General features: G+C 32.8%; 1 protein-coding gene across 1 annotated transcript; it reads left to right on the top strand.

The window, feature by feature from the left end:
• Window positions 1–22434: 22434 nt before the first annotated feature.
• On the top strand, window positions 22435–25622 carry LOC18438423 (protein LATERAL BRANCHING OXIDOREDUCTASE 1). Its single transcript, XM_088856733.1, has 3 exons — window positions 22435–22973; window positions 23334–23661; window positions 25158–25622. The coding sequence occupies exons 1-3, from the start codon at window positions 22492–22494 to the stop codon at window positions 25416–25418; spliced, it is 1071 nt and encodes a 356-aa protein (XP_088712859.1). The 5' UTR covers window positions 22435–22491; the 3' UTR covers window positions 25419–25622.
• Window positions 25623–25846: the final 224 nt, after the last annotated feature.

The following is a 25846-nucleotide window of genomic DNA, read 5'->3' as shown; positions in this document are numbered from 1 at the left end:
TGTATGTTTTATTGTAGTCCATGTATGTTGATATACTTATTCCATGATAATTCTACGTTTATCCTTTTGTGTGACGTAAATTAAATGGTAAATAGTCGTTCATGCAGAGAAAGAACAGATCAATATTTGCATATTCATGCAAAGAAATGAAAATTCTTAATGGAGTACCCTCATTATTTATTGAATTCCTAAAAAGCAATATTTATAATGAATTTTAATAATTTTTTAGATTTTTTTGAAGCTTTAATCTGATCGATTCACTCGATTCCCAATTCGAATCGCCGATTTGCCTATTCGGATCTGTTTTTGAGGTGCCTGATTCGGGTCACCGATCTGCTTTTTAAACCATTGCCTTGAGCTATTAAAAAAAAAGATAAATATAAAAAATATATGAAAAACAAAATATTGTATTAATTTTATTTAAGTAATATATAATTTAGATATATTTTATACGCGTTTTTCTTGTCATTCCCTACTTTTATCACTTTCTTTTTTCCAAGATTTTTATTGAAGTACTCTGATTGAAAACTTGACCGAGTTACTCAGGCTCAACTCTTTGTCGAGGAAGTACTCGACTATAGCTGGGGCTATTTGAAAAAAAATAAAAGTGTAAAAAGTATATAAAAACATAGAGTTAGCATATAAAAATTATTTATGTAACACATAATTTGGATGTATTTTGATCTAAGAATGGTAACGACTTTAAGCTTTTCCCTAACCCGTTCGAAACCCAGGTCACGGAGGTGGATTGTGTTATATAGGCCGCCAACATAAAACTTTTCCAAAGCTTTCAATGAATCTTGAATCTACATTGTTTTATTTGAAAGAACTTAGATGTCGCTCTAATAGATGATAGGATGAGAGAAAGTGACCTTAGATGGGCTGGCTATGTGCCCAGTACATCACCTATCATGAAGTGTGAGTTGGTTCAAATAGAAGACTCAAAATAAACAAGGGGTAAGCCTAAAAGGATATGGTTGGAAGTAGGTTCAAATGAAAAGCTCACTACAAAACAATGGATTAGGATTCGTGCAACCAACCCAAATGGTGGGAATGGGAGGTCCTTCTTTTTCATGTTTTCTTATTATTTTTATTGCATAAAACTATATTTGTAATTAAATTTTCATATGTTTGATTCTTAAATTATATTATATTTGATTTTTGTAAATTACTAACTTTATATATAGATGGTTGTATGCATAAATCGGGTTTGTATGACCCACATACAAAACCCCTATACTAGACAGTACCTATATTGGTAGGGTCAGACGGAGGCCCTACATTTAAAAACTAGGCCTAAACACAGAATGTGGCACGTTAGACCTAAAGTTAGCAAGTCTCCTTTTAAAACAAAATCTTTTTTAAAAACTTTTTTGATTTTTTGAAATCGGATATGAACTCCGAGTGGTTCAAAAGATCTTCAAAAACTTGCGATTTTTTTAAGGAGCTGATATAAATTTGTATTTCATTTTTTTAAAAAACTTAAAACAACTTCTTCCCTATAGCTTTATTTCGTCATTAACTTAATATTATTGAATTTTGATTTAAAGATAATCACATTAATAGTGGGAGTATATTAAGAATCTTGATTTAAGAAAAAATTCTATAAAAAATTTCACCAATGAGCTAAAAAACGTTTTGAAAAAAAGAAGCAATATATTCGAAAAAAATAATCAATTGTATATATTAAAACAATAGGTAGAATTAGATGTGGACTAACCCAATGAACTTTTTTTTTTTTTTTTAAACCCATAGTGTCGTTATAAAGAGCAAAAGAGAGATTCAATGATACTAGAGATTTGGATACCTTGTAATTCAGTGCGATATTCGAAGCATTTTGTTGCTTTTTTTATGCACAGAGATGTCTAATTAATTTCATTTTTTATTTTTTATTTTTTATTTTATTGGTGTATACTGTTGGGATGGTGATGCAAATCACCCCCATTTTGTATTTTCTCTGTTGTTAAAAGGTGTTTTCATCATAAAAAAATAAGGCTCATAAAAAGTATTTATGGAGAGAGAAAACATAAGGAAAGGAAAAAAAAATATATAGAGAAAATACAATTTTGAATATTTGTGCAGAGATCCATTTTGTTTTCAACCTCCTCGAATGGTTACGAAATTAAAGTATATTCACTCCCTTTCATTTTTGAGGTTTTTAATGGTTGTAAAAGAGGAGAATTGGGAACCAAAACATTTGGATTTCGCGCGATATCGATTCCACTTTAAGAAGGTTGGTATATTGCAATAGTTTTTATTAGGTTATGTATTTGTTTTTTCACACTGTCTTATGATGTTACTCTTTACTATATATATATATATTTTTTGTGATACTTTATGACATATATTTGATATATTTTTTACCATTTGCATTATTATTTTCCCATTTTGACACGTAGTTTGAGTATTTGGGAAAGCAATTTAATAAAAAAAGTCCATTGGTCCCAAATCGAATGAATATTATTTTTTTACTTTTTATTTTAATTTTTTAATGTTACTTTTGAGTTTTAACTATGTAATTTACATTCGAAAGTCATAAATATTAATATTTGATTTATATTTCTAACTTCTGCGCTCTAAATAATATATTATATATAAACCTTATTTATTAAATAAAAAAATCATTTCTATACACGATAAAATGGAAAGGGGTAAAACACCGGAGATATTTGCGCTTCTCCCAAAGGGAAGCCACCTTTATCTCCGGGCCACAGACCAAACCACCTAGGCGGCTGCCTTCACATTGTTGTTAAAAAAAGAATAAAAGTTCATAATTATTTGGAAATGGAGTTTTTGATACGGGTGAACCAGTAGATCTACTTCGAGTTCCCAACCGTTTGCAACATCGCACGTACAGGGCAATCAGCTTTTTGATTAAGGACACGCCCATAAAGAAAGAAGTGACGCGGCGCAGAACGAGATCATGACGCTGCCCCACACAGGGGACATATAAAAAGTCTGTCAGGATAAAAATAAAAACTGCGATTGATTTATTAGCATGAAACTTTTTTTTTTTTTTGCTTTAATCGTTGGGTATGTCACATCAGTACTAGATTTATTAAAAAAAATAAAAGTAAAATCATACCGAGCCATATACGGAAGATTGGCAATATAAGATACAAGAAAAAACAAACGCAGTTGGTATACAGCCGAGGTTCTAAACAATCAACGTGCAGTTTGTATACCGCGGAGGTTTTAAACAATCAAAGTAAAAGAAAAAACAAATGAAGGTTGTATAAGTTCTAAACAATCAAAGTAAAATGTATTTTTAAATGAAAAATGATACCCTTTCACATTGTGTGATTGTGTATAAAGCGTCAAAAGAACATCATTAAATTTAACATAGATTTTTAGAAAAGTTATCACATGAATGTGAAATTTGACTTTTTTAGAAACTTACTCATATGGGTGTGGGAGGGTCTCATAGTATCATTACTTTTTTTAAATAATATCAAAAAACATAGTTGCAATGTTGGAAGTATTTGAGATAGTCTTAAAATATATTTTTTATTTTTAATTATAAAATTTAGAGCTTAAAAAATAGTGCAGATTAAACAAATCTTAAAAATTAACGGTCCCAAAAAAACTTAGTAAAATAAATAATCTAGATGGGTAGGATGATGCACTCCACACAGCTACGTTATTATCTCCAGAGGCCGATAAATGAGTAGCCTTATTAACCTCTCTAAGGGTGTGTAGGATCTACTATTTGATGATATAAGCTTAAATCTATCATTTGCCAAGGTAATTAGTCTCCATAGGGGTTTACCACGTGGATTCATAGAGTTGTATCTTGTTTATGAAAGAGAGGAGAGATATCTATGAGAGAGATGAGAGGGGCATGTTTATAGAGAGGGATTCATGCGGTGTATGAAAGAGAGACTGTTGTATGCTGGACGATGAAATGGATTTTGAAATTTATTAACATTCTCAAAAAAAAAAAAAAAAAAAATGCTGTCCATAATCCCATTGGTACCGAAACCATTAAAAGGGAGATTATAAGTAGACCAAACTTATCAATCTTAATGCAATAGGATGACACAAACCACACTTTACTGCTATTTTACTTAACACTTCAATATACTGCTATTTTACATAACACTTCAATAATAGTTGGGCATTATCAAGTACATAGTTTGTGGATCAAAATCCACATATTCGAACAAACATTGGAGATAGACCTTAGTAGTAGAAACACAGAAAGGAAACCAAGAGCAATCAAGCAAAGCATTGCAAACTTCTCATAATGAGAGAGGCTTATTTGGACTTTTTAAAGTCAGTAACCTCAATCACAGGCTTGTCCAACTTCTTGAAATTGCTGATCCTCCTTGTCATGAAGAATTCACCCCATTTGTATTCACCATAATTTGCAGGGTTATTTTCATCAACCAACTCCTCTAATGGCTTCACTACGCAATGGTAAGAAGGTGCAGCCACATGGATGGCTGAGTACCTCTCGACTTGAGAGTCCAAGACCACTCTATGGAGCAGGCTATCATAAATGTCATTTCCATACCTGTGCAGGTCATAAAAACATTATCACTTCGAGAAAGAAACTAAAAGGGAAAAGAAATAATCAAGGGAAAACTACGAACAGGCCGGGCCGGGCCACCCAGCACACCTCTCCCACTCTTTCTTCCCCTCGCCTTCTAAAAACTAATATTTCACAAGGCGTTTCTACACCAATGACAAATATTATTCCTTCATATCAAACCAATTCTCCAATGACAATAATTTTTTCCACTCAAAGAGAAGAGATCCTCATGTAATATTGACAATGACAATAGTATGAACTCAAAATCATTATCGTTCTTTGCAAATTTTCTTCACATATTTTTTGGAGAAAAAAATTGTAGCAAATTATAAATTTTTGTTACTTTTTTCTTTTTAATTATAACTACTTCTTCATATTATTGTATTTAACAATATCTTATTATCTAAGGGGTGACACTCATGATTAATCAAATTTTTTATTAATAGATCTCTTTGATTATTGAATATTTAGTTAACGAAAAAGTTTATATAGAGACTAGGCTCTAAACAATCAAATTAGAGTCCACTTCAAAACATTCATTAGAATAGGTCGTTTTGATGCTCGAATATCATCAAATTGATCATCTCAACATCAAGATGCATGGACATAAGAAAAAAAATGAATTTCAAGTTTTGGAAAGAGGGCCACCTTGTAACACATGTTTCGACCGTCAATTTTTAATAATTTCAAGTTTTCATAGATCTGATTGATCTACACTATTTTTGAAGCTTTATATTTTATAACTGAAGATGAAAATAAAATTTAAGGCTATCACAAAACTTTCCGGAATTGAAATCATAATTCTAGGCACTATTTGAAGATGGGCTCAAATTTGATTGTTTAGAGCCCCGGCTCTATACAAACCACACCATTTAATTAATCTGTTACATGTAATTGCATAATATAAAGCTCATCTTTTAACGATGGTCTAGATAATGTGTCACAAGACATATTATTTTTGGAATAATATATATATATATATATATATATATATATGCAATATAGAATGAGACCATTTATTTTAGGTACAAGGTGAGATATTAATCTTGACCATTGGATGTGAAATTGGGTGACTGCAATTATTCTATTGACAAAGCTTAAACTTCAACAGAAATTTTCTCGAACTTTGCAACCCATCCAAGCTATCAAACTTCACATCGAATTGTTGTAAGTAATTGTGACCACCTTGTATCAAAGGTAAATGGTCTCATTGTATGCAATCCCATATATATATATATATATATATATATATATATATATATATATATATATATATATATATATATATATATATATATGGTGTGGTTTCTATAAGGTCACAACCTTAATCAATCCAATTAAGTTGCAAGTGCACCTTCAAATTTTATCATAGCATATAATTTTAGTGTAAAAAATTCTTAGGATTATCTGAAAATCTATTTTCATATCTAATTATAAAATTTTAAACTCCAAAAATGGTTAAAATCATATAGATATATAAACATATGAAAATCTTAAAAAATGGACGGTCTAGATAATATTTTGCAAGATGTAATATTTTTTAGACTCAAAATCTTTTTTTTTTTTTGTCATATTCATACATCTCGATTTCGAGATGATCAATTAGAGGGTTTTTCAACATTAAAGCAACCTTTTGCGATGGATTTTTGAGGTGTATCCTTAATTCTACATTTTAAGGTTGCAACCGTATATAAAATTTTTCCATATATATATATGAAAACTCTTAAAAACTCCTATAGACGATTTTGAACAGTGTTTTGCCCCACCACGGACATGCTATGTCAATGGTGATTTATTAAACAGAGCCGCAATGGACCATACGTTGTCCATAGCAGTTTCCGCCTGTTTTTTTATCGCAACGGACATAGCATATCCATTGTGGCCTTTTAATCCAAGCCGTCAAAAAATATTGGACGGCACCGAGCCTATGGGTAAAAATACTATTCATTTTTGTTAAGGTGCTCACACTATAGAATAATTTATCATTGTACTCAACAAAATTTGGACACATATATACCCTTGTTTTGTACATAGAGTTTTTTTTAGTAAATGTATTTTTGGTCATTAGGAAGGGTGTGATATCATCTATATGGGGTGTGACATCACCCACATTGAGCATTAAATGCCACTAATGTGCTCCATATGGGTGATGTCTCACCCCATGTGTATGATATCACAACCCTCCTAATGACAAAAAACACCGCTATTAAAAAAATGCTCCATGTACAAAACAAGTGTATAAAAGTGTCCAAAATTGTTGAGTACATTGATAAATTACTCCATAGTATGAGCACCTTAGCATAACCCATGTATATTTATTAAAATTTAATTTTTTAGTTATATTGATTTATTTTCATCTTTAAATTATTAGAGATAAATTTAAATTTGGAAAAAGTTTATATAAGAGTGAGGCCCTAAATAATCAAATTAAGGTGCACCTCATTAGTAAAGGTTGTTCGATGCCCAAAAATCCTCATGTCGATTATCTCAACCTCAAGATTTACATACATGAGAAAAATAGATTTCAACATCTTGTAATCCATTTTCTTGGCCGTCAATTTTTAAGATTTTCAAATGTTCATAGATTTGCTCGATCTAAATAATTTTGAATCTTTAAATTTTATAATAAGAGAAGAAAATAAATTTTTAGGCATCACAAACATTTCCAAAATTATTTTAATATTGTTTGAAGGTGCACCTTACTTTGTTGTTTAGAGCCTCAGCCTTATACAAACTGCACCATATAAATTTAGGGATTGTCTATGAAGAGACCATTTATCTTTTGTACGTGAAGAACACAATCATTTTTGTTCATCAAATTTTAAAATGGATAGTTGTAAGAGTGTCATTGAAGAGACAAAATTCTAAAAAAAAAAATTCTTGGACTTCTTAACGTATGGCAAACCAATAAATTTTTTACACTAATGGGTGGAAATGATTGTGACATTGACGTACATAAGCAAATGGCTTCTTTATAGATAATCCCATAAATGTAAGTGGAAGATGAGTTTTGGGGCAATTAAATAAAATGTGATTTTATTCATTTGTATGAAAGTTTTCACTACAATAATCATGCAATAATAAGTATGTGTAAAGTATTGTGTGTTCATATACAAAGAGAGAGTGGATCTTCAATATTCTAATAAGTGTAAAGTTCCACATGTCCTCATTTCAAGAGAGCTGGTAAACAAAACTACAGAGATAGAAGGGTTCCAACCTATGGAGAGGGAAGAGGGCTAAGAGTTCGTTGAAAGCTGTTGCGTATCGTTGACAGCTGTTGCGTATATAAGAAGGGTTCGCTTTTAGGCGCACTAATGCAGCCACTTCCACGTTTTAACATTGTTTTTATAGAATAATGAAATTTATAATATATTTAAGGATGAAATTTATAATATATTTAAGGATGAAGTTATAAAAATAAAATAAAACCTCACCTTAAATCTTCATCCGTACTTTTCACATCGAATTTTTTTATGATAGCTCCAAAATTAATTTTTAACGCCGATAATAAAATTCGAAACTCAAAAAATAGTATAAATCTTGTAGACTTGAAAATACATATTTTTTAGACGAAATGTATGGTCTAGATGAATTGTTGCATTATACACTATTTTTTAGAATTTGAAATCTTAATTTTTTTGCACGATCATAATGTTCAAGCTGAGATGATCGATTTAAAGATTTTTCAACATTTGAATTGCAATTTTTGATCGGTTATGAGGCGAGGATTTACGTATTTAGATAAAGTTGTAGCCCTATCAAATCATTTTCCTATATTTAAAAGAAAATTGTTTCAACCGTATTTCTACATATGCGGTCTAGAAAGTGTAAAGCATCCATCTTAAAGATGGAAGCAAATAGGTGTTCCATCTAAAATCAATAGAAACTAACAGTTCAAATGTTTTTTTATTAGAATTATTACTTCTAGTTTTTAAAATTTATTTATTTTTTTCATATTCAAAACCTTTATAATAGAGATTATATACCTAAAAAATTAAGTCAAAAGATCCATCTCAGTTATTAGGAAGCCCACATTTCTACATAGATTTGGCAGCATAGAAATCGGATCCATATTAAAAAGCCTCAAAAACTCGATTTTTCAAAAAATTTGGTTCTTTTTTTTTTAAGATCAGACCTGCTTTAACCAGCCAATCCACCAATATCAACCGTTGATTCGACGATCGAACCCAAGTTTTTTCTCTTTCTCTCAATCGTTGATTCGGCGACTGATTTGAATGATTCTATTAATAACGACACGTCCAAAAAGAAAGAAGTGACATGACGTTGCCCCCCCCCCCCCCCACTTAGAAGCAATGGTTTAAAAAATAGATCGGTGACCCGGATCGGGCTTCCAAAAAACAGATCCGGATCGGCGAATCGGCAATCCGGATCGAGAATCGGATGAATTGGTCAGAATAAAGCTTACAAAAAATCCCAAAAAATTATTAAAATTCATTATAAATATTGTTTTTTAGGAATTCAATAAGAAATGAGGGTACTCCATTAAGAATTTTCATGTTTTTGAATGAATATGCGAATATTGATATGTTCTTTCCCTGCATGAACCACCATTCAGCATTTAATTTACATCACACAAAAGGATAAACATATAATTATCATGGAATAAGTATATCAACATACATGGACTACAATAAAGCATAAAATTAGTAACATATGATCCAAAAATAAAATGATAGACGACGTTATTGTTCTTCTTGGTCACGCTGGTGCCATTGATTGAATTCGTTTAACAATTCATTGATTCGATCTAAAAACGAATCATCGATATTAGCAGGCGTCTGACTATTCCCAAATACCTGAGTGTTAGTGTTTTGTTGTGTTCCCAATCTAAAATCCACGAAGATTGTTCATCCTTCATGCTCACCTGCACTATCGTGCTCATCCATACACTGTTGCTGTTGGGACTCGATATGTGAATAATATGGCTGGGATAGGGTGGCCTCAGAATCATCATCTCTCTCATTTTCTCTTTGAATAATATGGATTAAAAAAAAAAAAAACAAATTTTCAAAAAAATCGATCATGGATTAAAAAAAAAAAATTACAAATTTTTAAAAAATTCTATAATGGATTACAAAAAAAAAATTCGATCATGGACTAAAAAGAAAAAATCACAAATTTTCAAAAAATTCAATCATGGATTACAAAAGAAAATTCGATCATGGATTAAAAAAAAAATCACAAATTTTCAAAAAATTCAATCATAGATTACAAAAAATTCGATCATGGATTACATAAAATTCGATCATGGATTACATAAAATTCAATCATGGATTACAAAAAAAAACAAACAAAAAAAAACAAAAAATTCAATCGTGGATTACAAAAAAAGAAAAAAACAATTCGATCATGGATTATAAAAAATTCAATCATGGATTACAAGAAACTCTATCATATGTTACGAAAAAAGCAAAAAAAAAAAAATTCGATCAAGGATTATAAAAAAAAAAACAAACATTTCGATCATGGATTACAAAAAAAAAACAAACATTTCGATCATGTATTACAAAACATTCGATCATGGATTACAAAAAATTCTATCATGGGTTACAATAAAAAAAAAAAAAACAAAAAATTCGATCATGGATTACAAGAAAAAAAAAAAAAAAAATTCGATCATGGATTACAAAAAATTCGATCATGGATTACAAAAAATTCTATCATGGGTTACAAAAAAAAAAAAAAAACAAAAAATTCGATCACGGATTACAAAAAAAAAAAAACAATTCGATCATGGATTACAAAAAAAATCGATCAAGTATTGCAAAAAAAATCTATCATGAATTACAAAACAAAAAAAAAAAAAAAAAAAAAATTCTGTATGGGACTTGCCGATTCACTGAACGAACTCGCCGATTCCGTACGGTGAATCGGCGAGTCACTGTACAGAATCGTCCGGTTCTCTCTAGAACCGGACGATTCCCGTTTTTTTCGTCGATTCGATCCGTCCATGGCGATTCCCGGAGTCGAACCGGGCGAGTCCGGTTCGACTCGGCGTTTTTTTAAAACACTGCTTATAAGACAAATTATGTACTACCAAGATAAGGGAAATATGTACTACCAAGATAAGGAAATTATGTACTACAAAGATAAGGGAATCTGCGATTCAATTATTACCATGAAACGTGTTTTTTTTGTTTGAATTTATTAAAAAAATATACTACAAGAGCAATCCTTGTGCAACGATAGGGAAGGGGAGATTGGCCATAACAGATATATATATAAACAAAAGTTAAAAAAAAGTTTATGTAGAGCCGAGGCTCTAAACAATCAAATTAGAGCATATTTGAAAAATTTCATCAAGAAAAGTTGTTTTGATGCCCAAATATCCACAAATTGCATTTCTCGATATCAAGATGTATAGACATACGAAAAAAATGAATTTCAAGTTTTAAAAATAGTGCATCATGTAACGTATTTTTGTACCATCAATTTTTTAGGTTTTCAAGTTAAGGGTGCATTTCCCACATGAAATCTATTTTTTTCTCATGTCTATGCATCTTGATGTCGAGATGACCAATTTGAAGATAGAGAACAACCTCTTCCAGAGAATTTTTTGAAGTGGGCTCTAATTTTATTGTTTAGAACCTTTGGCTCTATGTAAATTTACTTCTTTTATTCTCACAGGAATAAGATCTTACCATCCTAGCTACATGTTTGGACAAATTTTTAAAATATGCATGTAGGCCCCCTTCCCCTATAATAAAAGAAAGAAACAAGAAAAAAATTATGGACAAAAAGAAAATCAATAAAAAATGAGCCTCTCATTTTCTGCTCTCCACATCTCCATTATTGAGTCTAAATTAGTATGTGCACGTTTTAAAAAGATAGGATCTTATCCTTAAAAGTACGCAATTATAATATAATACTTGAACCGTGGCAATTTTTTATCACATCATTTGTCTTTCTTGACGTTTGTTCCGTTGTTTTCTTGGTTAGTGCCATTATCATTCTGCTCTCTCTCACATGGGACATTGTTGTGAAGTATACGCGAATTCGCATCAAGAAATTACTCAGCCAACAAGACATTTTGCGAATCGAAAGACAAAAGCGGCAAAATCTAAAGCCTAGGGCTGAGAATGGGACGGATTTGGTCCGGATCCACTAAGATCTGGATTCAGATTCGAACAAGATATATGGGATTTGGATCTAGATCTGTATCCAATCGGATCCATAATATTTGGATTCGGATACAAAGTGTACATTGGATTTAGATCAGGATCCGCATCAGTTTTGGATCCACTAGGATCCGGTTTCAGATCTAAATATTATACATGGGAATTGGATCCGAGATACTCGGATCCGAATTTAAAATGCATACGTGGGATCTAGGTCTGGATCTAGACCTGATCGGATCAAAAGAATTATTTTATAAATTAGTTTACATATATAAAATAAGATATAATAAAATAAGCAGATCCGGATCAAATCCACTTGTAAACTTGGATTTGATTCGAATTATTACTCAGAACTAAATTTTGGATGCAGATCCGACCCATTGGATCCAAATCTTGGATCGACACCTGGATTAGAATAGGATATAGGTTTCAGATCCAAACCGGATAAATTATCATCCCTGCCAAAGTCTATCAAAGCCCATTGCTATGTTTTATGAGTCTCATCCTTTTCTACGGCCTACATTCTTCACATGAATGCAAATAAGAAAATGAAAATCAGTGTTGGAAAAATAAAAAAAAATAAAAATATCGATCATGGATTACCAGAAAAGAAAACAAACATTTCGATCAAGGATTACAAAAAATTCGATCATGGATTACTAAAAATTCTATCATGGGTTACAAAAAAAAAAAAAAAACAAAAAATTCGATCATGGATTACAAAAAAAAGAAACAATTCGATCATGGATTTCCAAAAAATCGATCAAGTATTACCAAAAAATTTATCATGGATTACAAAACAAAAAAAATAAAAAAAATAAAAAAAATAAAAAATTCCGTACGGGACTCGCCAATTCACTGATTGGACTCGCCGATTCCGTACTGTGAATCGGCGAGTCCTTGTACAGAATCTTCCGGTTCTCTCAAGAACCGGACGATTCCCGTTTTTTTCGCCGATTCGATCCGTCCATTGCGATTCCCGAGTCGAACCGGACGAGTCCGGTTCGACTCGGCGTTTTCTTAAACATTGCTTAGAAGACAAATTATGTACTACCAAGAGAAGGGAATTATGTACTACCAAGATAAGGGAATCTGCGATTCATTTATTACCATGAAACGTGTTTTTTTTGTTTGAATTTATTAAAAAAATATACTACAAGAGCAATCCTTGTACAACGATAGGGAACGAGAGATTGGGCATAACAGATATATATATAAAAAAAAGTTAAAAAAAAGTTTATGTAGAGCCGAGGCTCTAAACAATCAATATAGAGCATACTTCAAAACTTTCATCAAAAGAGGTTGTTTTGATGCCCAAATATCCACAAATTGATTATCTCGACATCAAGATGTATAGACATACGAAAAAAATGAATTTCAAGTTTTGAAAATAGTGCATCTTGTAACGTATTTTTGAACCATCAATTTTTAAGGTTTTCAAGTTAAGGGTGCATTTCCCATCTGAAATCTATATTTTTCTCATGTCTATGCATCTTGATGTCGAGATGACCAATTTGAAGATAGAGAACAACTTCTTCCAGAGAATTTTTTGAAGTGGGCTTTAATTTGAATTTTTAGAACCTTTGGCTCTATGTAAATTTACTTCTTTTATTCTCCCAGGGATAAGATCTTACCATCCTAGCTACATGTTTGGACAAATTTTTAAAATATGCATGTAGGCCCCCTCCCCCTATAATAAAAGAAAGAAACAAGAAAAAAATTATGAACAAAAAGAAAATCAATAAAAAATGAGCCTCTCATTTTCTGCTCTCTACATCTCCATTATTGAGTCTAAATTAGTTTGTGCACGTTTTAAAAAGATAAGATCTGATCCTTAAAAGTACGCAATTATAATATAATACTTGAACCGTGCCAATTTTTTATCACATCATTTGTCTTTCTTGACATTTGTTCTGTTGTTCTCTTGGTTAGTGCCATTATCACTCTGCTCTCTCTCACATGGGACATTGTTGTGAAGTATATGCGAATTCGCATCAAGAAATTACTCAGCCAACAAGATATTTTCGAATCGAAAGATTAAAGCGGCAAAATCTAAAGCCTAGGGCTGAGAATGGAACGGATTGGGTCCGGATCCACTAAGATCTGGATTCAGAATCGAACAAGATATATGGCATTTGGATCTATATCTGTATCCATTCGGATCCATAATATTTGGATTCGGATACAAAGTGTACATTGGATTTAGATCAGAATCCGCATCAGTTTTGGATCCATTAGGATCCGGTTTCAGATCTAAATATTATACATGGGAATTGGATCCGAGATAGTCGGATCCGAATTTGAAATGTATATGTGGGATCTAGGTCTGAATCTAGACCTGATCGGATCAAAAAAATTATTTTATAAATTAGTTTACATATATAAAATAATATATAATAAAATAAGCAGATCCGGATCAAATCCACTTGTAAACTTGGATCTGATCCGTATTATTACTCAGATCCAAATTTTGGATCCAGATCCGACCCATTGGATCCAAATCTTGGATCGATACCAGAATTAGAATAGGATATAGGTTTCAGATCCAAACTGGATAAATTATCATCCCTGTCAAAGTCTATCAAAGCCCATTGCTATGTTTTATGAGTCGCATCCTTTTCTACGGCCTACATTCTTCACATGAGTGCAAATAAGAAAATGAAAATCAGTGTTGGAAAAATAAAAAAAAAACAAAAAAATTCAATCATGGATTACAAGAAAAAAAAACAAACATTTTGATCATGAATTACAAAAAATTCGATCATGGATTACAAAAAGTTCTATCATGGGCTACAAAAAAAAAAAAAATCGATCATGGATTACAAAAAAAAAAAAAACAATTCGATCATGGATTACAAAAAAATCGATCAAGTATTACAAAAAAATCTTTCATAAATTACAAAACCAAAAAAAAAAAAAAAAATTATGTACGGGACTTGCCGATTCACTGAACGGACTCGCCGATTCCGTACAGTGAATCGGCGAGTCACTGTACAGAATCGTACGGTTTTCTCTAGAACCGGACGATTCCCATTTTTTTCGCCGATTCGATCCGTCTATGGTGATACCCGGGTTCGACTCGGCGTTTTTTTAAACACTGCTTAGAAGACAAATTATGTACTACCAAGGTAAGGGAATTATGTACTACCAGGATAAGGGAATCTGCGATTCAATTATTTCCATGAAATGTGTGTTTTTCAGTTTGAATTTATTAAAAAAATATACTACAAGAGCAATCCTTGTAAAACGATAAGGAAGGGGAGATTGGCCATAACAGATACATATATAAAAAAAAGTTAAAAAAAAGTTTATGTAGAGCCGAGGCTCTAAACAATCAAATTAGAGCATACTTCAAAAATTTCATTAAAAGAGGTTGTTTTGATGCCAAAATATCCACAAATTGATTATCTCGACATCAAGATGTATAAACATACGAAAAAACTGAATTTCAAGTTTTGAAAATAGTGCATCTTGTAACGTATTTTTGGACCATCAATTTTTAAGGTTTTCAAGTTAAAGGTGCATTTCCCATCTGAAATCTATATTTTTCTCATGTCTATGCATCTTAATGTCGAGATGACCAATTTGAAGATAGAGAACAACCTCTTCCAGAGAATTTTTTGAAGTGGGCTCTAATTTGATTGTTTAGAACCTTTGGCTCTTTGTAAATTTACTTCTTCTATTCTCACAGGGATAAGATCTTACCATCCTAGCTACATGTTTGGACAAATTTTTAAAATATGCATGTAGGCCACCTCCCCCTATAATAAAAGAAAGAAACAAGAAAAAAATTATGGACAAAAAGAAAATCAATAAAAAATGAGCCTCTCATTTTCTGCTCTCCACATCTCCATTATTGAGTCTAAATTAGTATGTGCACGTTTTAAAAAGATAAGATCTTATCCTTAAAAGTACGCAATTATAATATAATACTTGAACCGTGCCAAATTTTTATCACATCATTTGTTTTTCTTGACGTTTGTTCCGTTGTTTTCTTGGTTAGTGCAATTATCACTCTGCTCTCTCTCACATGAGACATTGTTGTGAAGTATACGCGAATTCGCATCAAGAAATTACTCAGCCAACAAGACATTTTGAGAATCGAAAGACAAAAGCGGCAAAATCTAAAGCCTAGGGCTGAGAATGGGACGGATTGGGTCCGGATCCACTAAGATCTGGATTCAGATTCGAACAAGATATATGGGATTTGGATCTAGATCTGTATCCAATCGGATCCACAATATTTGGATTCGGATACAAAGTGTACGTGGGATTTAGATCAAGATCCGCATCAGTTTTGGATCCACTAGGATCCGGTTTCAGATCTAAATATTATACATGGGACTTGGATCCGAGAAACACGGATCCGAATTTGAAATGTATACGTGGGATCTAGGTCCTGATCTAGGCCTGATCGGATCAAAAAAATTATTTTATAAATTAGTTAACATATATGAAATAATATATAATAAAATAAGCAGATCCGGATCAAATCCACTTGTAAACTTGGATCTGATCCGAATTATTACTTAGATCCAAATTTTGGATCCAGATCCGACCCATTGGATCCAAATCTTGGATCGACACCTGGATTAGAATAAGATATAGGCTTCAGATCCAAACCGGATAAATTATCATCCCTGTCAAACTCTATCAAAGTCCATTGCTATGTTTTACGAGTGTCATCCTTTTCTTCGGCCTACATTCTTCACATGAGTGCAAATAAGAAAATGAAAATCAGTGTTGGAAAAATAAAAAAAAAACAAAAAAATTAGATCATGGATTACAAGAAAAAAAAACAAGCATTTCGATCATGGATTACAAAAAAATTGATCATGGATTACTAAAACTTCTATCTTGGGTTACAAAAAAAAAAAAAAAAAAAAAAATTCGATCATGGATTTCAAAAAAAAAAAAGCAATTCGATCATGGATTACAAAAAAGTCGATCTAGTATTACAAAAAATTCTATCATGGATTACAAAAAAAAAAAAAAAAAAAAAAAAAAAAAAAAAAAAAAAAAAAAAAAAAAAAAAAAAATTCCGTGTACGACTTCCTGGTTCACTGAACGGACTCGCCGATTCCGTATAGTGAATCAACGAGCCACTGTACAGAATCGTCCGGTTCTCTCTAGAACCGAACGATTCTCGTTTTTTTCGCCGATTCGATCCGTCCATAGCGATTCTCGAGTCGAACCGGGCGAGTCCGGTTCGACTCGGCGTTTTTTGAAACACTGCTTAGAAGACAAATTATGTACTACCAAGATAAGATAATTATGTACTACCAAGATAAGGGAATCTGCGATTCAATTATTACCAGGAAACGTGTTTTCTTTGTTTGAATTTATTAAAAAAATATACTACAAGAGCAATCCTTGTACAACGATAGGGAAGGGGAGATTGGCCATAACAGATACATATATAAAAAAAAGCTAAAAAAAAGTTTATGTAGAGCCGAGGCTCTAAACAATCAAATTAGAGCATACTTCAAAAATTTCAGTAAAAGAGGTTGTTTTGATGCCCAAATATCCACAAATTGATTATCTCGACATCCAGATGTATAGACATTCGAAAAAAATAAATTTCGAGTTTTGAAAATAGTGCATCTTGTAATGTATTTTTGAACCATCAATTTTTAAGGTTTTCAAGTTAAGGGTGCATTTCCCACCTGAAATCTATTTTTTTCTCATGTCTATGCATCTTGATGTCGAGATGACCAATTTGAAGATAGAGAATAACCTCTTCCAGAGAATTTTTTGAAGTGGGCTCTGATTTGACTGTTTAGAACCTTTGGCTCTATGTAAATTTACTTCTTTTATTCTCACAGGGATAAGATCTTACCATCCTAGCTACATGTTTGGACAAATTTTTAAAATATGCATGTAGGCCCCCTCCCCCTATAATAAAAGAAAGAAACAAGAAAAAAATTGTGGACAAAAAGAAAATCAATAAAAAATGAGCCTCTCATTTTCTGCTCTCCACATCTCCATTATTGAGTCTAAATTAGTATGTGCACGTTTTAAAAAGATAGGATCTTATCTTTAAAAGTACGCAATTATAATATAATACTTGAACCGTGCCAATTTTTTATCACATCATTTGTCTTTCTTGACGTTTGTTCCGTTGTTTTCTTGGTTAGTGCCATTATCACACTGCTCTCTCTCACATGGGATATTGTTGTGAAGTATACGCGAATTCGCATCAAGAAATTACTCAGGCAAGAAGACATTTTGCGAATCGAAAGACAAAAGCGGCAAAATCTAAAGCCTAGGGCTAAGAATAGGAAGAATTGGGTCTGGATCCACTAAGATCTGGATTCAGATTTGAACAAGATATATGGGATTTGGATCTAGATCTGTATCCAATCGGATCCATAATATTTGGATTCGGATACAAAGTGTACGTTGGATTTAGATAGGGATCTGCATCAGTTTTGAATCCACTAGGATCCGGTTTCATATCTAAATATTATACATGGGAATTGGATCCGAGATTCTCGGATCCGAATTTGAAATGTATACGTGGGATCTAGGTCTGGATCTAGACCTGATCGGATCAAAAAAATTATTTTATAAATTAGTTTACATATATAAAATAATATATAATAAAATAAGAAGATCAGGATCAAATCCACATGTAAACTTGGATCTGATCCGAATTATAACTCAGATCCAAATTTTGGATCCAAATCCGACCCATTGGATCCAAATCTTGGATCGACACCTGGATTAGAATAGGATATAGGTTTAAGATCCAAACCGGATAAATTATCATCCCTGTCAAAGTCTATCAAAGCCCATTGCTATGATTTATGAGTCTCATTTTTTTCTACGGCCTACATTCTTCATATGAGTGCAAATAGGAAAATGAAAATCTGTGTTGGAAAAATAAAAAAAATACAAAAAAATTCGATCATGGATTACAAAAAAAAAAAACAAACATTTCGATCATGGATTACAAAAAATTCGATCAAGGATTACAAAAAATTCTATCATGGGTTACAAAAAAAAAAAAAAACAAAAAATTCGATCATGGATTACAAAAAAAAAAAACAACACGATCACGGATTACCAAAAAATCGATCAAGTGTTACAAAAAAATCTATCATGGATTACAAAACAAAACGAAAAAAAAAAAAAAAAAAAATTTCGTACGGGACTCGTCGATTCACTGAACGGTCTCGCCGATTCCGCATAGTTAATCGGCGAGTCACTGTACAGAATCGTCTGGTTCTCTCTAGAACCGGACGATTCCCGTTTTTTTCGCCGATTCGATCCGCCCATGGCGATTCCCGAGTCGAACCGGGCGAGTCCGATTCGACTCGGCGTTTTTTTAAACACTGCTTAGAAGACAAATTATGTACTACCAAGATAAGGGAATTATGTACTACCAACATAAGGGAATCTGCGATTCAATTATTACCATGAAACGTGTTTTTTTTGTTTGAATTTATTAAAAAAGTATACTACAAGAGCAATCCTTGTACAACGATAGGGAACGGGAGATTGGGCATAACAGATATATATATAAAAAAAAGTTAAAAAAAAGTTTATGTAGAGCCGAGGCTCTAAACAATCAAATTAGAGCATACTTAGAAAATTTCATCAAAAGAAGTTGTTTTGATGCCCAAATATCCACAAATTGATTATCTCGACATCAAGATGTATAGTCATACGAAAAAAATGAATTTCATGTTTTGAAAATAGTGCATCTTGTAACGTATTTTTGGACCATCAATTTTTAAGGTTTTCAAGTTAAGGGTGCATTTCCCACCTGAAATCTATTTTTTTCTCATGTCTATGCATCTTGATGTCGAGATGACCAATTTGAAGATAGAGAACAACCTCTTCCAGAGAATTTTTTGAAGTGGGCTCTAATTTGATTGTTTAGAACCTTTGGCTCTATGTAAATTTACTTCTTTTATTCTCACAGGGATAAGATCTTACCATCCTAGCTACGTGTTTGGACAAATTTTTAAAATATGCATGTAGGCCCCCTCCCCCTATAATAAAAGAAAGAAACAAGAAAAAAATCATGGTAAAAAAGAAAATCAATAAAAAATGGGCCTCTCATTTTCTACTCTCCACATCTCCATTATTGAGTCTAAATTAGTATGTGCACGTTTTAAAAAGATAAGATCTTATCCTTAAAAGTACGCAATTATAATATAATACTTGAACCGTGCCAATTTTTAATCACATCACTTGTCTTTCTTGACTTTTGTTCTGTTGTTTTCTTGGTTAGTGCCATTATCACTCTGCTCTCTCTCACATGGGACATTGTTGTGAAGTATATGCGAATTCGCATCAAGAAATTACTCAGCCAACAAGACATTTTGCGAATCGAAAGACAAAAGCGGCAAAATCTAAAGCCTAGGGCTGAGAATGGGACGGATTGGGTCCGGATCCACTAAGATCTAGATTCAGATTCGAACAAGATATATGGGATTTGGATCTAGATCTGTATCCAATCGGATCCATAATATTTGGATTCGGATACAAAGTGTACATTGGATTTAGATCAAGATCCGCATCAGTTTTGGATCCACTAGGATCCGGTTTCAGATCTAAATATTATACATGGGAATTGGATTCGAGATACTCGGATTCGAATTTGAAATGTATACGTGGGATCTAGGTCTGGATCTAGACCTGATCGGATCAAAAAAATTATTTTATAAATTAGTTTACATATATAAAATAATATATAATAAAATAAGCAGATCCGAATCAAATCCACTTGTAAACTTGGATCTGATCCGAATTATTACTCAGATCCAAATTTTGGATCCAGATCCGACCCATTGGATCCAAATCTTGGATCGACACCTGGATTAGAATAGGATATAGGTTTCAGATCCAAACCGGATAAATTATCATCCCTGTCAAAGTCTATCAAAGCCCATTGCTATGTTTTATGAGTCTCATCCTTTTCTACGGCCTACATTCTTCACATGAGTACAAATAAGAAAATGAAAATCAGTGTTGGAAAAATCTATCTGGATTGACTACTCTGTCCATGCCCCAGTCGAGTACTCGCCTGAGTACTGTAGCGCCTAAAAGTTATTAAAAAAATATAAAATATCCCCAGAAAAGAAAAACAATTCAAAGTAATATTTAATAAAATACAACTAATTGTGGTTAAAAATAGATTTTAATATAAACTAGTATATGGACGTGCGTTGCATATGAAGTTAAAATGTTAATTATAAAAACAATTATCTATCTTGAAATGATAATTTGAAAGGACATTCGATTATAGCAAGAAAGCGAGAGCTTCCATATTAACATAATTATAAGGAGAGAAGATAGATCTATTTTGCATGTTTCATTTGATAGAAATAATATAGTGAATAGGAAAATATGAATATCCCACTCTTATTCTAAAAAGTAAGGAACCCTTTAAGATAGAGCGAGAAAAAGTACATTGAAATTCAGCTAGCTTCAAAATTAAATGACCAAGAATTAAAAAAAAAAAAAAATAGTAAATAAAAATAAAAATAAAACTCATTTGGGCTTCAAGATAAAAATCTGAATAATAAAAACTAAAAAAATGAAAAAATACAAAGAATTGAACACAAAAAATATTTTAGATAGTAAATTGAAAATAAGGAAAAATCTTAATTTAAAATTAAAAAAATTAAAATAAAATAGGAAGATGTGCTACCATTGAAACTACAAGTACAGTTCTTAACTGATAACTTCATATTTTATTTAATTATGTAATTAACAATAAAAAAAGGTCTATACAAGAAAAATCAACCACCCCAACACTACAAAATAATCAAAAAGAAAAATAAATGTTTCTAATAGTAATAAATAGATAGGGAATAATGAAATTTAGGGCTACGAGAAAAAGGCTAACCTCTTGCCTTGTATGAGTATTGCTTATCATGGAAAAAAACGTAGACATGACTACAATCACATGAAGATAGAGGAAATTATCTGCTAAAAATTATCCATATATATATAAAAAGAAAGAGAGAGAGAAGAGTCGTTGAGAATTCATTAACAGAAGTGACAAAACTAAATAATTTGCATGTAAAATGATAGTGAAAGAGAACATGGAGTTAAAAGAAATAAATGTGGCTATTTATAATTACTTAGAGAGAGTGTGTTCGTTGAGAATCCATGTAGGCCCATTTTCGATCCCTATGCATGATGGCTGTGCAATATTTTTGACACGCACAAACAACTATTTGATACCGTATATTGGCTTCTAATCATACCCCATTTCCAAGCAATAAATAAAGTACAAAATTAAAGTAGCCCAATTACAGGTTTTTTATGCAACTAACTCAAAACTTTTCTTTCTCCCTTTTCACCTGAAAGTTAGCTTTATTAACGAATACCCCTGAAGTATTAAAAAAAGGTAAGATGAAGACCAAAATATCTTTTGAAAAATATGTAGTCAAGCACTAATGGGGTGGTTCGGCACTTTGTTTTTGAAAAGCATACAGTTTGATACATACAAAATACAGTTTGATACATACAAAATACAGACGGTCCGGCGCTTTGGGCAGATGTTATAGCACAAAATGGGGACAGACTGGTATAAATGGGGTTGTTTCGTACTATTGGCATTTTTGTCAAAAGAAAAAAGAATATGGCTTATTTGATTTGGGATCTCTGCGGGAAATTAAATTTGAGGTAAAAAATGAGAAAAAAAATTTGGCTGCACTCTGTGGGTTTTTTTGTAATCGTGGCAAAAAAAAGAAAGAGGCCGAGGACCTATAAACAGGTGAGCGGGGTTCGCCATGAATCAAGAGACCAAGCATCAAGCATCATCCATTGATTAGACTTACAGAGCATCGAGAGAAAATGGCTCCCTCTGTTGATGCAGCTCTAATTCAACCCGTAGAGGCTCGTCCATCCCCAGATTCAATCAAGTATTTAGAAAATGTCCCAATAATCGACCTAGCTCCACTTCAGTTGCCCCAAAATTCCTCCAAGGAGGAGGCCATGACTAGTATTGCTAAACAAGTGCACACTGCCTTCAAAGACTGGGGCTTCTTTATAGTAGTTAACCATGGTCTGTCGCCTGATCTCTGGTCTAATCTGAAGGTGGCCATAGCTGGTTTCTCCGCTTTGCCACATGAGGAGAAGAAGAAGGTAGCTAGAGATATAAGGAACCCTTGGGGTTACAATGATCATGACCACACCAAGAATACCATGGATTGGGTTGAAGTTTACGATAATATGGCGGCGATGGAGGAGCTCGAGGTACCAGAGAACATGGAGCCAGACTGCAAGGAGACCAAGATAATAAGGAACATGTGGCCGGAAAAGCCAGAGGATTACAAGTAATAGACTCTCTCTCTCTCTCAATTGTATGCTCATCGTCTCCATCTCCCTTTCTTTAATGTAATTAAGTACATAGCTCACTCTCTTTTGGATTTTTCGAGTCACCTCGGCCGAGTCCAAAAACAGTGATGTCTTTTAAGCTAGAACATTTTAAGTGTGCTCTTATATTATGTGCACTTCGAATGCTAGATTACCAAAAGCTTCGCTGAAAAAGAGGAGATTTCTCTCTTTCGATTTTCTAAACACTCGGATCTGATCCTTTTTGGGGGAATTTTTCTTTTTTCTTTTTTTTTGGTCCCCGAAAAGAAAACGAGAGAAGAGATTTCTCTCACTATGCTCACTTCTCTCCTCTCCTACAGGAAAATATGCCAGGACTTCGCCCAAGGGTGCTTAAAGTTGAGTTATCAATTGATGGAGCTCATTTCTCTCAGCTTGGGTCTCCCATCTGATCGATTGCACCCCTATTTCGAAGAGGGCATGACCTATATTCGCACTAATCACTACGCACCCTGCAGTGACCCAGAGTTGGCTTTGGGCAAAGGACCTCACAAAGATCCAAGTGCATTCACCCTTTTAACCACTGATGAGGTTTGTGGATTGGAGGCTTATCGAAGATCGGACGGTCAGTGGCTAAGGATTAAGCCCATACCCGACTCTTACATCATTGTTGCTGGTGACGTCCTTCAGGTATGTATTAACAAATGCGTACAGGTTCTATGAGGCTAGGGCTTATGAAAAAAGGAAAGAAAAGAAAGCCTTATCTCGAAACCTCGTCCAGGAAATACTTTGGCCATTGGAAATCTCTATATACTTTGGACATTGGAAATCTCTATAACGGTTTTAAAAACAATTCCGTTACTGATTATAACAATTGTAGTTAAAAAATGAAACAAATCTTACCTATCCATAAGCACTTGAAAAAAAGACGGTTTGGACGGCTTATCAACTTACCCTATTTTTAAGGATTGAAATCCCAAGTTTTTTTCACAACCATGATTGTGAAGGTCAAGATAATCGGCTTGAAGGTTTTATGATGTTAGTTCTACAATTTTCCATGAGTTTGGAGGTGAGGCTTTACTTACAGAAAGGGCTCTCTATACGACTCCATCCACATAAATGGTATATGTGATCCTAGTCTCAGCCATCATATTCGAGTAGATGGCTTGTCTCACAATGTCTCAAGCTAGCACTTAACCGTTGGATCTTGATAAGAAGGCTCATAGTATTTTATTTTTTATTTTTATTCTATAAATAAATTTGAAGCAAAATTTGGGGCATGCATAAATCTAACAAGGGCACCCATGATAAAAATATTTAAACAAATATTTCCGATGACAAAAAATTACCAAAATACCCCTGAAAATTTCAGGGGCATTTTGGTCATCAATTTTTGCATAATTTTTTTTTAAAATTGTTTTTTTCCAGGTTCGTTCTCATTTTCTGATGGGACACCCAAAATTTCATAAAAAAATGTTTTGTAAAAAAAAATGAAAAATAAAACAATGTTTGGCATGACATTGTGGTATGAACAATCGTAGTCGTTCGATTCAGATTGAATGGCTAAAAAGTAGGGTCGCATGTAACCTGGGTTGTTGGGGTCCGTAAAAATATTTCCCTTTACTTTATAACCCTATCAAAACATTTTCCTTAACTAATTATGTTATTGCTCTCATGAGAACATACACTATGCATTTATTCCCTCGGAAAAAAGACCTGCTTTGGAGGAGATTTGTTTTCTCTCTCTTTATGATATGAATTTTTGAGAACCATCTAATAATTACTAGATTAGAAAAACGATTAATTTTGAGTTCTCTAACGCCTTGATCTCAGCCTCCAAAAAACATGATAGTTTCTATTCTATTTTGAGGCATTTCAGTTTTCAAGGCCATCGAAATTTTTTGACGTTAGTCTATGAGATTTATTTCCCCAAATTTGGTCTAAAAGTACTTCTTAAATTGAGTTTAACCCGAAGGAGTAAATAAACAATATGCTCCAACAGGAGCATGAAATCTTTTGGCAACAACATATTTGCTAAGAGAGAGATACAGAGAGATGTCAAGTTAAAGCTAAGATAGAGAGAGAGATGAAAACAAGAAGATAGGGTCTATAGAGGAGATGAAGTTTGCTGATTTTTTTCCTTTACATCTCTTTCTGGAAGTGATAGTGTTTTATGACCTTCACAGGTATGGAGCAATGACATTTATGATAGCTTAGTCCACAGAGTGGTCGTGAGCTCTCAACTCGAGAGGTTCTCAGCCATCCTTGCGGTTGTACCTTCTTACCATACCATTGTGAAGCCATTAGAGGAGCTGGTTGATGAAAACAACCCTGCAAATTATAATGAATACAAATGGGGTGAATACTTTATGACAAGGAGGATCAGCAATTTCATGAAGTTGGACAAGCCTGTGATTCAGGTTGCAGACTTTAGAAAGTCCAAATAAGCCACTCTCATTGTGAGATGTTTGCAATGCTTTGTGCCCTTGCTTGCTCGCTCTTGCTTTCCTTTCAGCGTTTCTACTACTAAGGTCTTCCGTATTTCTACTAATAAGGCCTATCTCTAGTGTTTGTTAGAATAAGTGGCTTTGTTCCACAAATTATGTACCTGATAAATTAATTAAATTTGCAATGAAATATGGTTTGTATCATCCTATTGTATTAAGATTGACAAATTTTGATCACCCTCTCTCTCTTTCACACATACAGAACATGCATACCTCTCTATAAACGTGCCTCTCTCATCTCTCTCATACGCAACATAAATCTATTTTGAGATTGGGCTAGGTTGGCAGTAGTACCAACGAGCTTTGCGATAAAGTCTATTACTCTAAGGGTAGGGCCCAAATCCCCATTGGCCTTTAAAAAAAAAATA

Source organism: Amborella trichopoda, chromosome 13 (assembly GCF_054954075.1).
Source record: "Amborella trichopoda isolate Santa Cruz 75 chromosome 13, AtrichopodaSantaCruz75HAP2 v2.0, whole genome shotgun sequence".
NCBI lineage: Eukaryota > Viridiplantae > Streptophyta > Magnoliopsida > Amborellales > Amborellaceae > Amborella > Amborella trichopoda.
This window is presented reverse-complemented; position numbering and strand designations above follow the sequence as displayed.

Excerpts from the sequence above, each read along its gene's own strand:
- LOC18438423 (XM_088856733.1), top strand. The coding sequence starts at position 22,492 with ATGGCTCCCTCTGTTGATGCAGCTCTAATTCAACCCGTAGAGGCTCGT. Across the intron at positions 22,974-23,333 it reads GAAAAGCCAGAGGATTACAA|GAAAATATGCCAGGACTTCG; the intron begins GTAATAGACTCT and ends CCTCTCCTACAG. Across the intron at positions 23,662-25,157 it reads TTGCTGGTGACGTCCTTCAG|GTATGGAGCAATGACATTTA; the intron begins GTATGTATTAAC and ends TGACCTTCACAG.